Raw genomic sequence first — 13,950 nt, 5'->3', positions numbered from 1 at the left:
CCCACTTGGAGAAGTATTCGACCGCCACAATGATAAATTTCTTCTGAGCTTGGGCGGGTGGAAAAGGTCCGACAATGTCAATTCCCCACTGGTCGAACGGGCATGCTATTCTGATCGGCTCCATTGGGGTCGCATGTTGGTGTATCAGGGATGCATATTTTTGCAGCTTTCGCATTTCCTCACTAGGTCCTTGGAATTTTTGATCAAGGTGAGCCAGAAGTATCCTTGTCGCGTGATTTTTTGGGCCAGTGATCTCGCGCCTGAGTGGTTTCCGCAACTCCCTTTGTGGATTTTTCGCATCACGTAAAGGGCTCTTTCCTCGTCTAAACATTTCAAAAGAGTCCCATCTACTGTTTGTTTATAGAGTTGGCCGGCTAGTAAGGTGCACCGGGTAGCTCGAAACTTGACCCTTTTCGCAACAATGGGGTCGTCGGGTAGGATACCGTCATCAAGATACTTCACAATTTCGTCCTTCCATGACCCAGTTTCTGAGACCACCTGCACCTCTGCTCTGTTCGAAAGAGCTGACCGCTCGCGTATTAGGGCCGTGATCTTACGATCCCTGATTCCATCCATTGCGGCTCTGAATTTGGATAAGGCGTCCGCCTTGTCATTTTTAGCCCTAGGCACCTGCAAAACAGAACATTTCTCAAATTTGCCCATTAATCGCTGAACGATTTCCTTATACGATGTCATCGTCCTCTCCCTCGTCTCGTATGTTCCTTCGATCTGTAGGGCAATCAATTGAGAATCCGTGAAGACCTCCAGATCTCGGGCGCCGACTTCATGTGCGAGCTCTAAACCCAGTATGAGTGCTTCATACTCCGCTTCGTTGTTGGTCACTGGGAAAGATAAGCGAGCTGCAACTTCGATCTCTACACCCTTTGGCCCTTGGGTTAGTATGTCTGCTCCTCCATTATTGGCATTGGAGGATCCATCTACATGTAGCATCCATTTCAAGTAAGGCTGTTCGGCTGTTTCAGGTTCTTTTTGGTCACTGGTCAACTCCATTACGAAATCTGCAAGCACCTACGCTTTCGTACTGCCCCAATTCGACCGCCCATTTGATCAATCTTCCTGAGGCTTCGGGTCACGACATCACGTGTTTGAGGGGGTGGTTTTTTAGTACGACCACTTTATGCGACTGGAAGTAAGATCGCAGTTTTCGAGCCGTTACTACTAAAGAAAGAGCCTGCTTCTCCATCTTTGAATATCTGGACTCCGCACCCTGAAGCATCTTGCTGACGTAGTAGACCGGGTTTGATTGTTTTCTTCTTCCCTTACCAATACTGAGCTAACTGCATTTTAAAATACTAGTGTCTCCCCTTCTTTTGGGTTCACTAGGAGGGGGGGTTTCGTGAGGTATTCCTTCAGCTCCTATAGTGCCTGGTCGCATTTCGGGGTCCATGCGAAGCTTTTCGATTTTCTCAGGACCTTGAAGAAAGGTAGACTCCTATCTGCCGATCGGGATATAAACCTGCTTAGCGACGCGATCTTGCCCGTGAGCTTCTGCACCTCTTTGATCGAGACTGGAGATCGCAGATTCATAATAGCCTGGATTTTTTCTAGGTTTGCCTCTATTCCCCGTTCGCTAACCATGTATCCCAAAAAGTTTCCTCCTTCGACTCCGAAAGTGCACTTGTCAGGATTCAATTTCATGCCATACGCTCTCGTTATGCTGAAAGCTTGTGCGAGGTCCTTGAGATGGTCCTGCGACCTCTTACTCTTGACCAATATATCATCGACATATACCTCAATGGTCTTTCCCAGCAAGTCACCGAACATCTTATTGACCAATCATTAGTACGTCGCGCCCGCATTCTTCAGTCCGAACGGCATCATGTTGTAGCAGTAGATCCCCTTCTCAGTGACAAACGAGGTTTTGTCCCTGTCCTCCTCAACCATGCGAATTTGATGATATCCTTGATAAGCATCCATCATCGAGAAGATTTCGAACCCCGCTGTTGAGTCCACCATCACATCGATCTGGGGTAGCGGGTATGGATCCTTTGGGCAGGCTTTATTTAGGTCTGTAAAATCAACGCACATGCGCCATTTCCCGGAGGATTTGGGGACGAGCACTACGTTAGAAAGCCAATCAATATATTGGACCTTGGATACATACCCGACTTTAAGCAATTTTTCGACCTCTTGTCTGATGACTTCGTTTTTATCACAGCCAAACGACCTCTTTCTCTATTGTATCGGTCGAGCCATCGGGTCGACATTCAATCGGTGCACAATGACCTCTGGATCAATTCCCGTGAAGTCCGATGGGCTCCACGCAAACATGTCAGCATTTCTCCTCAGAAATTCGATCATGGTCATTTCTCCATCGAAGATGTTGGACCCTATTCGGTTACCAGGTTCCTCGGGGACGAGCTGCACCGACTTGTATTCCTCATTGGGTTTTAAATGTTCTGCCTCGTATGGTCAGGGTTTAGCATCCTCCTTCGTCTTCTACTTCTTCAGCCCGAGCTCCCCTTTCAATGATAAGTTGTAGCATTTTCGAGCCTCTTTCTGATCGCACAATACCTCCCCGATCTCGTATTCCATGGGGAACTTCATCTTCATATGATAAGTGGAAATGACCGCTCGGAATGAGTTCAGCCCCAGCCTACCTAAGATAACATTGTAGGTAAATGGGGTATCAACTACCAGAAATTTGACCATCAAGGTCTTTCTCTTCGGCTCTTCTCCCATGGACACAGGCAGCTCGATCGTCCCCAGTGAAGATACTTCACTTCCTCCAATACCAACCAGCGGGGTTTTTACGGGTTCGAGTCGTGCGTTCTCTAGACCCATCTTATCAACTACACTCTTGAAAATGATGTCTGTTGAGCTACGACTGTCGATCAGCACTTTGTGGACAGCGAAGTTCACAATGTCCAGCTTGACGACCATCGGGTCGTTCATGAAGTTCGCAATATCCAGCCTATCTGAGCTATCGAATGAAATGGCTTCTTCGTCTTCCACCTTCAGCACAAACTCCCTTTCCCTGCTCGATCCTACAGTGCGAGCGCACCTTTTCCGTGTTCGACCTGAATCTCCGACGCTCGATCCTCCCGCTATCGTGTATAACACTCCTTTGGTTGGTGCATTGCTCCCTCCAGTTGGGACCCTATCCGTTTTCGAAGGGCAGGGGTTTCGGTCTCTACTCCTCGATCGACTTCTTCTTACTTCCCCACTGATTTTGCAATTTGGAGGGACTCAATCCCGAAAGTATCCCTGTCTAACCAGCCTATCGACCTCATCCTTCAGCTGGAAGCACTCTTCAGTGTTGTGTCCCCTCTCTCGATGGAATCTGCAATATTTGTTAGAAAATCTTTTAGAAGGGGTGTACCTAGTGTGCCTTGGCCACTTCAGGACATCTGCATTCTCAACCATCATCAATGCCTTCTCTCGCGACATGGCCAGTGGAGTATAGTTATGGTATTTGGGCTGGTATTTCGGCTCCTTTTGTTTTTCTTGTTTTTGCTTGCCACCACCCCCTTCTCTGCCATCATGCGGTCGCCTGACATGCTCGCGCTCTCTTCGCTCGAGTCTTTCATCGCATTCAGCTCCTCCTCGTCTATGTATTTCTGGGCTAGTGCCATTAACTGCTCGACGTCACTGGACGGGTCGCGTGCTAGAGCAGACGTAAAAGGACCCTTTCGCAGTCCATGGATGAGGATGCTCACTATCATATCAATCCTCAACTCCTGCACCTCCAATGTCTCATTGTTGAACCTTCCCATGAAGTTGTTCAAAGTTTCGTCTTCCCTCTGGCGGTTATTGAACGAGTCGCCGACCTTTTTTGCTTCTCCTTACTCACGAAGTGAAAGTTGAACTTCTGCACTAGCTGATCATAGGATTCGATGCTCCCTCAGGGCAAATTCGTGAACCATCCTTGAGCTTTCCCTGTGAGCGTGGTCGCGAACATTTTTGCCATGATAGGGGCTGGCTGCCCATATAAATTCAGCACCATTTCGAATGCTACCACGTGTTCCTGCGGATCCTTCATTCCATCATATCTCCGCAAATCGGGTACTCTGAAACCCGGCTCAACTGTTTGGACCAGAATGTCATTACAGAAGGGGGAATTCTTGTTTTGGGACACTATCTCTCCTCGTTTTTTCAGCTCATCAATCTGTTTGTTCAAGCTGTTTATCTGCTTTCCCACACTCTCGACCTCGGCCCGCGATATTATGGGCTCCCTTCTCTTCGCGCGAACATGACTGCTGGAGCCAGCATCGGATGATGTTGGTCGCTTGCTGCGATGCTCCTGTTCGCCTTGCACCCTCGACTCTCTTGGTGGTTCCACATCTTCAAATAACTCTGCTTCCTCGCAGTTTCTTTGACCAATGGAGTCGCAATTTTTCTCTCATACTCCACAATATCGTTTCGACTAGCTTCCTCTATCATTTTCTGGAGCTCGTCCTTTGTGATTTGAATAATTGCTCCTTTCCTCGACGTCTCTTCTTCTCCGGCATTTCTCCTCGATGAACCTTCCATAGCTATAAGAAATTCTCAGACGTTCCCACAGACGACGCCAGGGTCGAAGTAAGCGATCTCGTGAAACAATCTCAGCACAGATGACTAATTCTTCCTAGACCAGATTTTGGGTTCCATGAGAATGAAACACGAACCGTGAGCTCGTTGGGTACGTCCCCGACAATGACCCTCCGACGCTCAAGTTAGGTTGATCGAAAGAAATATATGCCATCTCAAACTTCGATCTCAATAAATGCGCAACAGTTACCTTAATAACTGCGTTTCGGGGCCTATTTATAGAGCGCAGCTGGACACTGTTGACTGGGCCATGTGGCCTTATCCTACTGGCTCTCTCGTCCTGGTCGGACGGTTCTGATTGTCCGGGTCTTCGAGATGGCTGTTCGAGCCGGGTCGGGTCGAGCGCGACCCCGTTGCAAAACGCGCGAATCCTGTGCTGAAAGGACTCTAATGCCCCTTAATGAAAGGGTATTTTTGTCATTTCACATAAGATTATTATGACACCCTGATTCACAAGCAATGATTCAATATCTTTCCTGTCCACCTCTCTCCAAATCTTTAGCAATCATTCTACATACTACTACAAAAATTCTCATGATTCAGAAATCCTAACTGAATAAGGGCAATTTTCAAGAGTTCCAGTTCCTAACATTCTCTTAAGTCCTATTTCAGCAACAATATTTGAAGTCCTATTACTCAAAAAGCTGAGATTCTTGGCTGTCCAAGTGCCATCTTTCTTTTTGTACAACAATATCCTCAAGTACTTCATTGAAGATGCAAATTAGCATGAACAGACTGATTTATTCTATCAGATTATCTTTGCCAATGAAGAGTAAAATACCACTTCCACGTTATCTTAGCGAGGATCAATAAATAAAGTCAGTCAAATCAGAAACATCATAAATAAATTAATTATATTTCTTCTAAAAAAGAAAAGTGAAGCCAAACCATTCCCAACCTACCATCCTTTTTCATATCACTAGCATCCTAATTCCAAATTCTCAAACCTCATATGCAACTGCCTTCCCCCTCAGGACACATTTCAGATATGCAGCCCTTAAAGGCTGTCTAGGCTCAAGCGTACAACAGAACAAAAAACAAACAGGGCGCGTTTTATCTAGAGAGAAAGGTAACATGGTGATTCATTTAGTCACTGTTTCTAGTAAGTTGATTATAGGCATTTTTGTCTCCTGGCTTTCCCTTGTGTTTAAAAGTCAAGGGAATTTATTAGCACTTTCCAGGATAAACCAAAGTATGACCCCTGCTCCATTAACCAGGCTATTTCATTTCTGCCAGAAGAAGAATGGTAGTAGAAATAATGGATCATGAGCTTTCTCTTCAGAATTCTAGTTTTGACTTCAACTAAGTCTTGTGGATTCAGAAGCACTCGTCGGCATCATACTTCCATTCACATGCAATGATTCAATATCTTTCCTGTCCACCTCTCTCCAAATCTTTAGCAATCATTCTACATACTATAACCTTACTACAAAATTCTCATGATTCAGAAATCCTAACTGAATAAGGGCAATTTTCAAGAGTTCCAGTTCCTAACATTCTCTTAAGTCCTATTTCAGCAACAATATTTGAAGTCCTATTACTCAAAAAGCTGAGATTCTTGGCTGTCCAAGTGCCATCTTTCTTTTTGTACAACAATATCCTCAAGTACTTCATTGAAGATGCAAATTAGCATGAACAGACTGATTTATTCTATCAGATTATCTTTGCCAATGAAGAGTAAAATACCACTTCCACGTTATCTTAGCGAGGATCAATAAATAAAGTCAGTCAAATCAGAAACATCATAAATAAATTAATTATATTTCTTCTAAAAAAGAAAAGTGAAGCCAAACCATTCCCAACCTACCATCCTTTTTCATATCACTAGCATCCTAATTCCAAATTCTCAAACCTCATATGCAACTGCCTTCCCCCTCAGGACACATTTCAGATATGCAGCCCTTAAAGGCTGTCTAGGCTCAAGCGTACAACAGAACAAAAAACAAACAGGGCGCGTTTTATCTAGAGAGAAAGGTAACATGGTGATTCATTTAGTCACTGTTTCTAGTAAGTTGATTATAGGCATTTTTGTCTCCTGGCTTTCCCTTGTGTTTAAAAGTCAAGGGAATTTATTAGCACTTTCCAGGATAAACCAAAGTATGACCCCTGCTCCATTAACCAGGCTATTTCATTTCTGCCAGAAGAAGAATGGTAGTAGAAATAATGGATCATGAGCTTTCTCTTCAGAATTCTAGTTTTGACTTCAACTAAGTCTTGTGGATTCAGAAGCACTCGTCGGCATCATACTTCCATTCACATGCAATGATTCAATATCTTTCCTGTCCACCTCTCTCCAAATCTTTAGCAATCATTCTACATACTATAACCTTACTACAAAATTCTCATGATTCAGAAATCCTAAGCCGTGGATCCAACCTATTTCATGTAAGTTCACAACCAAATCAGTAGACAACTAAAAATTTGAATGGAGTTTTCTAGTGAATAAATGGAAAATGGAATCCAACCAAAAGTATAAACCAAGTATAATGGGATACTGATAGTTTTGACTAAATCATCAAATTCATTACTAATCAAAACTGGAAATCACCTCAACACAACGATCACATTCTCCAGATCCCTGAATCTCGATGCGGCAATTATCAACACCAGAGGCCTTCAAAGCGGACAGCAAGTGCTCAATAGTCCTAACGCTGTATCCATCTTTGGACAGCGTGGTGCAGAGAGGAGTCTCCTTCAGAGCATTTTCAATTGACGCGCGAATAACATTCGATTGGAAAATGAAGTAACGGCCGACGCGAGGAGCCGCTGGTAGAAAATCCTAACGGTCGAAATGTCGCCCGAGTGCAATCCCTGACCAGTCCTCTCTACGCAATCCGCTACAGGTTGTGGCAACTTGCGCGTCTGCAATTAGGATTAGGGTTTATCAGTTTGGCCGCGACATATTTCAAGCGTTTGTGGATGTGTATATGGAAAGAGAGACTACCGGTTTCCAGGAGACGACGGAGGAGCGCGTATTCAGGAACTTGAAGCCGGCGGCCATTAGTACCGTTGTTAATTTATTACCGTTGCTATTTGTTTCCGTTAATGTTTGATTTTTCAAATATGTTCTGGAGATTTCTATAGATTTATATATATATAAATAAATATGTGTTATTGATAGATTAATTTTTACAGACTTTCAAAATTCATAGGACATCCTATTTTATTTTATATTTTTTTTTAGTTTTTACATTATTTATACTTTATAAGAAGAAAATCTCATTTTTACTTATAAATGACTGTTAACTACAATATAATATTAATTTTTAAAATTTACCAAAAATATCCCTTATATTTGTACTCCTACTCAAATTCTCTTCTTTTTATTTATACATCTATACTAATATAATAAAAGAAATATTTTTTTTCATTCACAAACAACGATTTGTGATACTTGCATAATCAATTTTTTTTGTTGACAATATATTTAAGTTAAAATTATTTATTTATTTATATATTTGTTGAAATGTGATATTTATGTTGGTTTATTATATTTTACTATTATGTATAATATATTTTAAATGATAAAAAATTATTTATTATATGGACGCAGGAACGACGTGCCATAACGACTAGTCTTCAAAATAAAATTTGATATAATTAGTTATAGCCAAACCTAGTATTCACTACTTTCTAAAAATATCTTATTTTTCAAGCTCGTAAAATTAATCTATACTATTATAAAAGAATTTTTTTTGTCATACTAAATTTTGAATATTCAAGTTTATCCTTTAATTTATTTCTTTACTTAAAAAATGGTTACAAAATTAATTTCAATATTTTTTTAATTATCTCATTTTCTTAGTCCACTACTTAACGCTTCTCTCTCACCTTACTTTTTTTCATAATTATTTTCTCAAAATTTTTATATTTTTAACAAACTCACAATTATAATTTATTTTTTCTCTTACATCTCACTACACTTTTTTTTCTTTTCAGGGAATTCTTTATTCTCATCTCCTGACAATATGATTGTTTCTTTTCATTTTATATTTTTAGCTTCATCTCATACAATTTTTTTTCTATATATTCTTAGGGATGGCGTACAACAATAACTAATTAAAAAAATACCAAATATATTATAATAGATTATAAGCTTTCAAATATGTTGTAAAATATAATAAAGAAAAAAAAACTTGCAAACTCATTCAAATATCATATAAGGGCGTGTTTACTTGATGGGTCAACATATCCCTACTTGGGATTGATTTGGGAGAACCGAGTGGATTGTTTGAAATGGGACACGCTACACATATGTTTACTACGGCATACACAATCCACAATATATCCGCGAAATCTTGTTTACGATCTCATATTAAATTTGATCATTTAACCGTGAAATTACCTTCTTGTACCATTGAATTTGAAATTCCACCTTGCCTACCCTCATCCCTAGTTCGACTTTTCCCTCTTTTCAGCAATTCTGATTTCTTCCGTTGGACATTTTCAGGCGAAGACAGGCGTTTGGCAGAGTGGATCAAAGGTACAACGTCGACCACAATCTTCTGGGTAAGTCTCCCAACACTTTCACATTCTCTGCAACCATTTATTAACGATAAATGTCGATTCTAATTTTTCCAGCAACCCCTCTTCCGAGTTGTAGGGTTAATCGATCGTATTACTATCGCCTAAACTATCTTTGTAATAGTAAAAATATACCTTCTCACATGCATTAACTTGTGAATGTGTAACTTTAGTCATAAGAAAATTTATTTGATGTGCAATAAGTCAGTAATACGTCAATCGAATGTAAATAAGAATTTTTATTCTCTATTTTTTTGTTAATGTAAGTAATTTTAGCAAATTATTAATAATTAAAAAATAGTTGTTAAATCAACTAATCAAATTATAAATTATTTACTAATTCTTCTTATAAAACTACCAACAATCCCTAAAAGATTGCTCTATGGATTATGTTGCGATTCCGATGTTGCTTAAATATGACTTGAAGTCACTGATCTCTTTTGTTTATAATAAATTTTAATTATAATTTAAAATTATTTGTAAATTAAAATTAAAAGTTATTGATAATTTTTTTTTGCTGGTAATTTCAACTCAACCCCTCCAAGACTTTAAATTTTAGATCCGTTCTTGATGAAAAATATATTTAACCTCAAAATATATATATTTATATGGTCGAAGTTGGACCTTACGATTATGGTGTGATAGATTGTTGAGATTCTGAATTAAGGACTTGGGCATGGAGTCAGGTTTTTAATGAATCATTTATTTGGAATGATTTATGAATAATCAATAATTATTAGATTAATTATACTTAGATTCATCCTAAAAATATAAAATTATATTTTTTTCTAAATAAATTTTAAAATTACACTCACACACTCTTTAAAAATTCTTTCTTTATACTTTCATTAGGATTTGAACGAAAAATGATGACGTTAACAAAAAAAACAAGGCATGAGTTTTTTAATTTTGCATCCCATTTCACGTTTTATGTATATTTTTATACATATAAAGGGATAAATATAATATATATATATATATATATGTGGTGTGAGGTTAACATCATTATATTTTTATAAGTATAAAATTATTACATGAAAATGTTAAATAAGAGATAAACTTGAAAATTTATACAATTTTGCTAACGTCAATATTTTTGTTAAAACACTAATAAAAGGAGGTCAGGTGTAAACAGTAAATTCTCCGAGGTATTGTAAATATAATTTTGAAACTTTTATGAGGAAAAGTGTAATTTTATATTTTTAAAAGGGGCTAATTGTGATTAACCCATAAATATAATATATCTCTATCTAAAAATAATAAATATAATTCAACTAGTGTAAAAATAATGAAATATATTTAAAATATTAAATTATTCGAACTCGATTTATGTTTGATCCATTTAAAATTCGTTTGAATTCGATTAAATCAATTCAAACCAAATTCAAAAGTAATTTTTTTAAACTTGATAATAATTTTTAACAATAATATATTCGACTAGTTGGAATAATTTACAACCTTATTCAACTTCCACAATTCCTTGTTGTTCTCTGTCTTTTTTTTTTCTTTTTTTTTTTTGTTTTTGAATAGTTTCTCATATTTTTCTAAATTTAAAATTAATTGTTATATGCTCACTTAAATGAGCCACGTGTACTAATTTAATAAGATAAAACCAAGCTGTCTGGGGAGTTGGAACAAGCATAAGCTCGTTGCAATTCGGTCGGGTTTGGATCCGGGTGTGCTACCAATGATCGAAACATTGTCTCAGAACTCGGATCCATCCATATAAGTAAGTAACCCTCAATCTACAACTGAGGTCCGGTTTGGATCCGAGTCTGCTATCCATGACATTTTCTCGGGACTCGGATCCATCCATATAAGTAACCCTCAATCTACGGTAAAAGGTAAACCCGCAACTAAGAGCTCCTTTACTCCGGTCTCAGCTTTCAGCCGCCTGAGTTTGCGACATAGTGACCGGAATCGGCCGTCGACGATGCGTAGAGTCCCCGGGACTTTTCCTTTGACGACGAATTACTCGTACTGAAGAGAAAATGCTTGCCAGTTTGTCTCGTCTTCGGCGCAGTATTCACCGGACTGCACCTGATTCCCATGGCCATTTCAAGGTAACTCCTGTAATGTCTTTGCTCTTCTTCTATGTAGTTTGTTACGATTGCAGAATACAGAGTGTTGATCCAGTCTTCTTTATTGATTACTTGCTTATTACCGGAGCTTAGTATCAATTACTGAAGCATGGAAAACAAAAATGTTAAGCATTGTGATTTCTACACATGAGCTGAAGGAAGCTGGTTCAGTGACTGACCTTCTCTTAGACTGTGATTTCCTAGAGCTAATTTCAGTTGAGAAGGTTTTAGAAGACTGTTGTGCTAATTATGAACTTGAGTTTATTTTGTAATCAAAATTTTAATGATTAATTGATTCCTCGCAGATTCAGATTCTGCCACCATTCATTTTAAAGATGCTCTTTCAACGTAATTATGATTGGCGTTTGAAATGTGAACGAGATATGCTTTTGATTTCATTTATTGGATCTTGCAAAAAGTGCTGATTTCTACTACTGACAGTGTTAGGAGGGTTGCACAATCCCTTTACCCGAATGTGAGGACTTGGAGTCTCGAGATAAATCATTGTCGGAAATCAGCTCCTATTGGACTCTGTCACAGAAGCAGATTCTACTCACACTGCAATGTCCGATGTGGAGGGTTTTCTTCACACATATTACGTGAAGTTAAGGAGATATTTCAAAAGAGTAAAGGGTGTAAAAGTATCCACTCGTCATATACAAGTTATGGACTTTCATATCGTGCCCAAATTGCATGGAGAAAGCTTTTCGAAATATATTCCTATAATGGACCAATTTTGCCGCCCATAAGTAGGATAGCATGTGCAGTGAGCCTCGCTTTGTCTCGGTCACACCTACTAACACCTGGGATTCTGGCCTTCATTATTGGAGAGTTGGCATGGAGCCAAAGAAGTTTGGCACATGCAGAATACCTACCCATAAAAGATACTCTCTACATGCATGCACAAGATGGGCATGTTTATATGGCTTCACTTATCTTTTCTCTTTTAGAGGGGCTGATACTTGTTCTGAGGGCCATTCATTTAGTAATTCTGTTTTCTCCTTGCATAGTGATGGCTCCGTTTGCTGATTGCCTTGGCATTGAGTTCAGGAGGTCATGGCTTCGCATTGTCCGCCAAACATTGGAAAAGGCTGGTCCAGCATTTATCAAATGGGGCCAGTGGGCTGCAGCAAGGCCTGATCTGTTCCCAAATGATCTATGCAATGAGCTTTCTGAACTTCACACTAAAGCACCAGCACATAGCTTTGCATATACAAAAAGCACAGTAGAGAAGGCATTCGGCCGCCGGCTGACTGAAATTTTTGATAAGTTTGAAGAGGAACCTGTGGCATCTGGCAGTGTAGCTCAAGTTCATCGAGCTACTTTGAGATTCAGATATTCTCAACAGCACATTAAGCCTATGCTTGTTGCTGTAAAAGTCAGACATCCTGGTGTTGGTGAAGCAATCCGAAGAGATTTTCTATTAATTAATTTATTTGCGAAAATTTCAAAATTCGTCCCTACATTGAAGTGGTTAAGACTGGATGAAAGCATACAACAGTTTGCTGTTTTCATGATGTCTCAAGTCGATCTTGCAAGGGAGGCAGCTAATTTGAGTCGGTTTATCTACAATTTCCGCCACTGGAAAGATGTCTCATTTCCAAAACCTTTATACCCTTTGGTACATCCAGCTGTTCTGGTGGAAACTTATGAGCATGGAGAAAGTATCCTGCATTATGTTGACAAGCTCGAAGGACATGAACACATTAAAACAGGACTTGCTCATATTGGAACTCATGCTCTCCTAAAGATGCTCTTGGTAAAATTTTTGGATTATGCCAGAATCCACTTCTTGTTGATTTGACAATCTAAAGAGCACTCATGTTGCTTAATCACATATCAGAATATGCAATTGATAAATGGTACCAGCACCTATTACTCAAGAGTAATACTCCAATCTGGCCCATGTAATGACAAAGGTCATTATCAGATTAGTCTATAAAAGCTACTGTATAGCTTTCCTACTGTGTTATGATATGTTCTAGATGAGTTTACATTGCACCCCACATTATGGAGCACTGTTTGAGTTGTCTTTGTACTTTTGTTGCACTTGGATTAGACAATACTATGCAACATTGTGCACAAACCTGAACTAAATTACTCGGTTGATAGCACTTAACTCTTTCTATTTTAGGTGGACAATTTCATTCATGCAGACATGCATCCTGGAAACATTCTTGTTAGAGAATTACGGAGCAAAAGATCAGGAAAATCTCTGTTTAAGTCAAGGCCTCACGTCATTTTCCTTGACGTAGGCATGACGGCTGAACTTTCTAAGAAGGATCGAGACAACCTATTGGAGTTTTTCAAGGCTGTGGCACTTCGTGATGGTCGCACTGCTGCTGAATGCACTCTGAGATTATCTAGCAAACAGAACTGCCCATATCCAGAGGCATTCATCAAGGTGTGTCTCTGGACGTGTGCTTTACTTTTTATATATGAAAAGAAACATGCTGTTTCTTAAGTAAGAGACATCCTGAAGTTTCTTAGTTGTCCTTCTGTAGAGTCTCACTGCTTTTATGGAAAATTATAAATCAATACCTGAGTCTTTTGGTCCTATACAGCGATGTAAGTGGGTCAGTGCTTATTTCAAGTGAGGATCAACAAAGGTTGAAGACATATGAGGACATGTTTTGCAACTATAACAAGGAGATATAATATATTAGCTTTTGCATTTTATTTGAATTTTGATGATCTGATTGAGCTTCAAAGTTTAAGCACACACTATAGTCCTACACTTGCACTACATTTCTGCTTAATATTTACTATTCTCTTTATTCTGATTGATGACTTC

General features: G+C 39.2%; 2 protein-coding genes across 2 annotated transcripts in view; one reads left to right on the top strand and one right to left on the bottom strand.

Moving 5' to 3' along the window:
- LOC110013115 lies at positions 2,461–3,737 on the bottom strand. The gene is made up of 2 exons (XM_020698832.1): positions 3,397–3,737; positions 2,461–3,187 (listed from the first exon to the last, which is right to left on the bottom strand). The coding sequence occupies exons 1-2, from the start codon at positions 3,735–3,737 to the stop codon at positions 2,461–2,463; spliced, it is 1,068 nt and encodes a 355-aa protein (XP_020554491.1).
- Positions 10,828–13,950, top strand: part of LOC105176759 (probable serine/threonine-protein kinase abkC) — a 4,009-nt gene continuing 886 nt past the window's right edge. Inside the window, exons 1-3 of the mRNA XM_011099661.2 lie at positions 10,828–11,138; positions 11,598–12,915; positions 13,291–13,560. Of these exons, the coding sequence (XP_011097963.1) occupies positions 11,125–11,138; positions 11,598–12,915; positions 13,291–13,560 (1,602 nt within the window). The 5' untranslated portion in view covers positions 10,828–11,124. The remainder of the gene's footprint in view (positions 11,139–11,597; positions 12,916–13,290; positions 13,561–13,950) is intronic.

This window comes from Sesamum indicum, linkage group LG14 (assembly GCF_000512975.1).
Source record: "Sesamum indicum cultivar Zhongzhi No. 13 linkage group LG14, S_indicum_v1.0, whole genome shotgun sequence".
Classification (NCBI taxonomy): domain Eukaryota; kingdom Viridiplantae; phylum Streptophyta; class Magnoliopsida; order Lamiales; family Pedaliaceae; genus Sesamum; species Sesamum indicum.
This window is presented reverse-complemented; position numbering and strand designations above follow the sequence as displayed.

Bases quoted from the DNA above. Each gene is read 5' to 3' on its own strand.
- LOC110013115 (XM_020698832.1), bottom strand. From the start codon at position 3,737: ATGGGAAGGTTCAACAATGAGACATTGGAGGTGCAGGAGTTGAGGATT. The intron at 3,188-3,396 runs GCATTGATGATG...TTGCAAAATCAG, and splicing joins TGGCCATGTCGCGAGAGAAG to TGGGGAAGTAAGAAGAAGTC.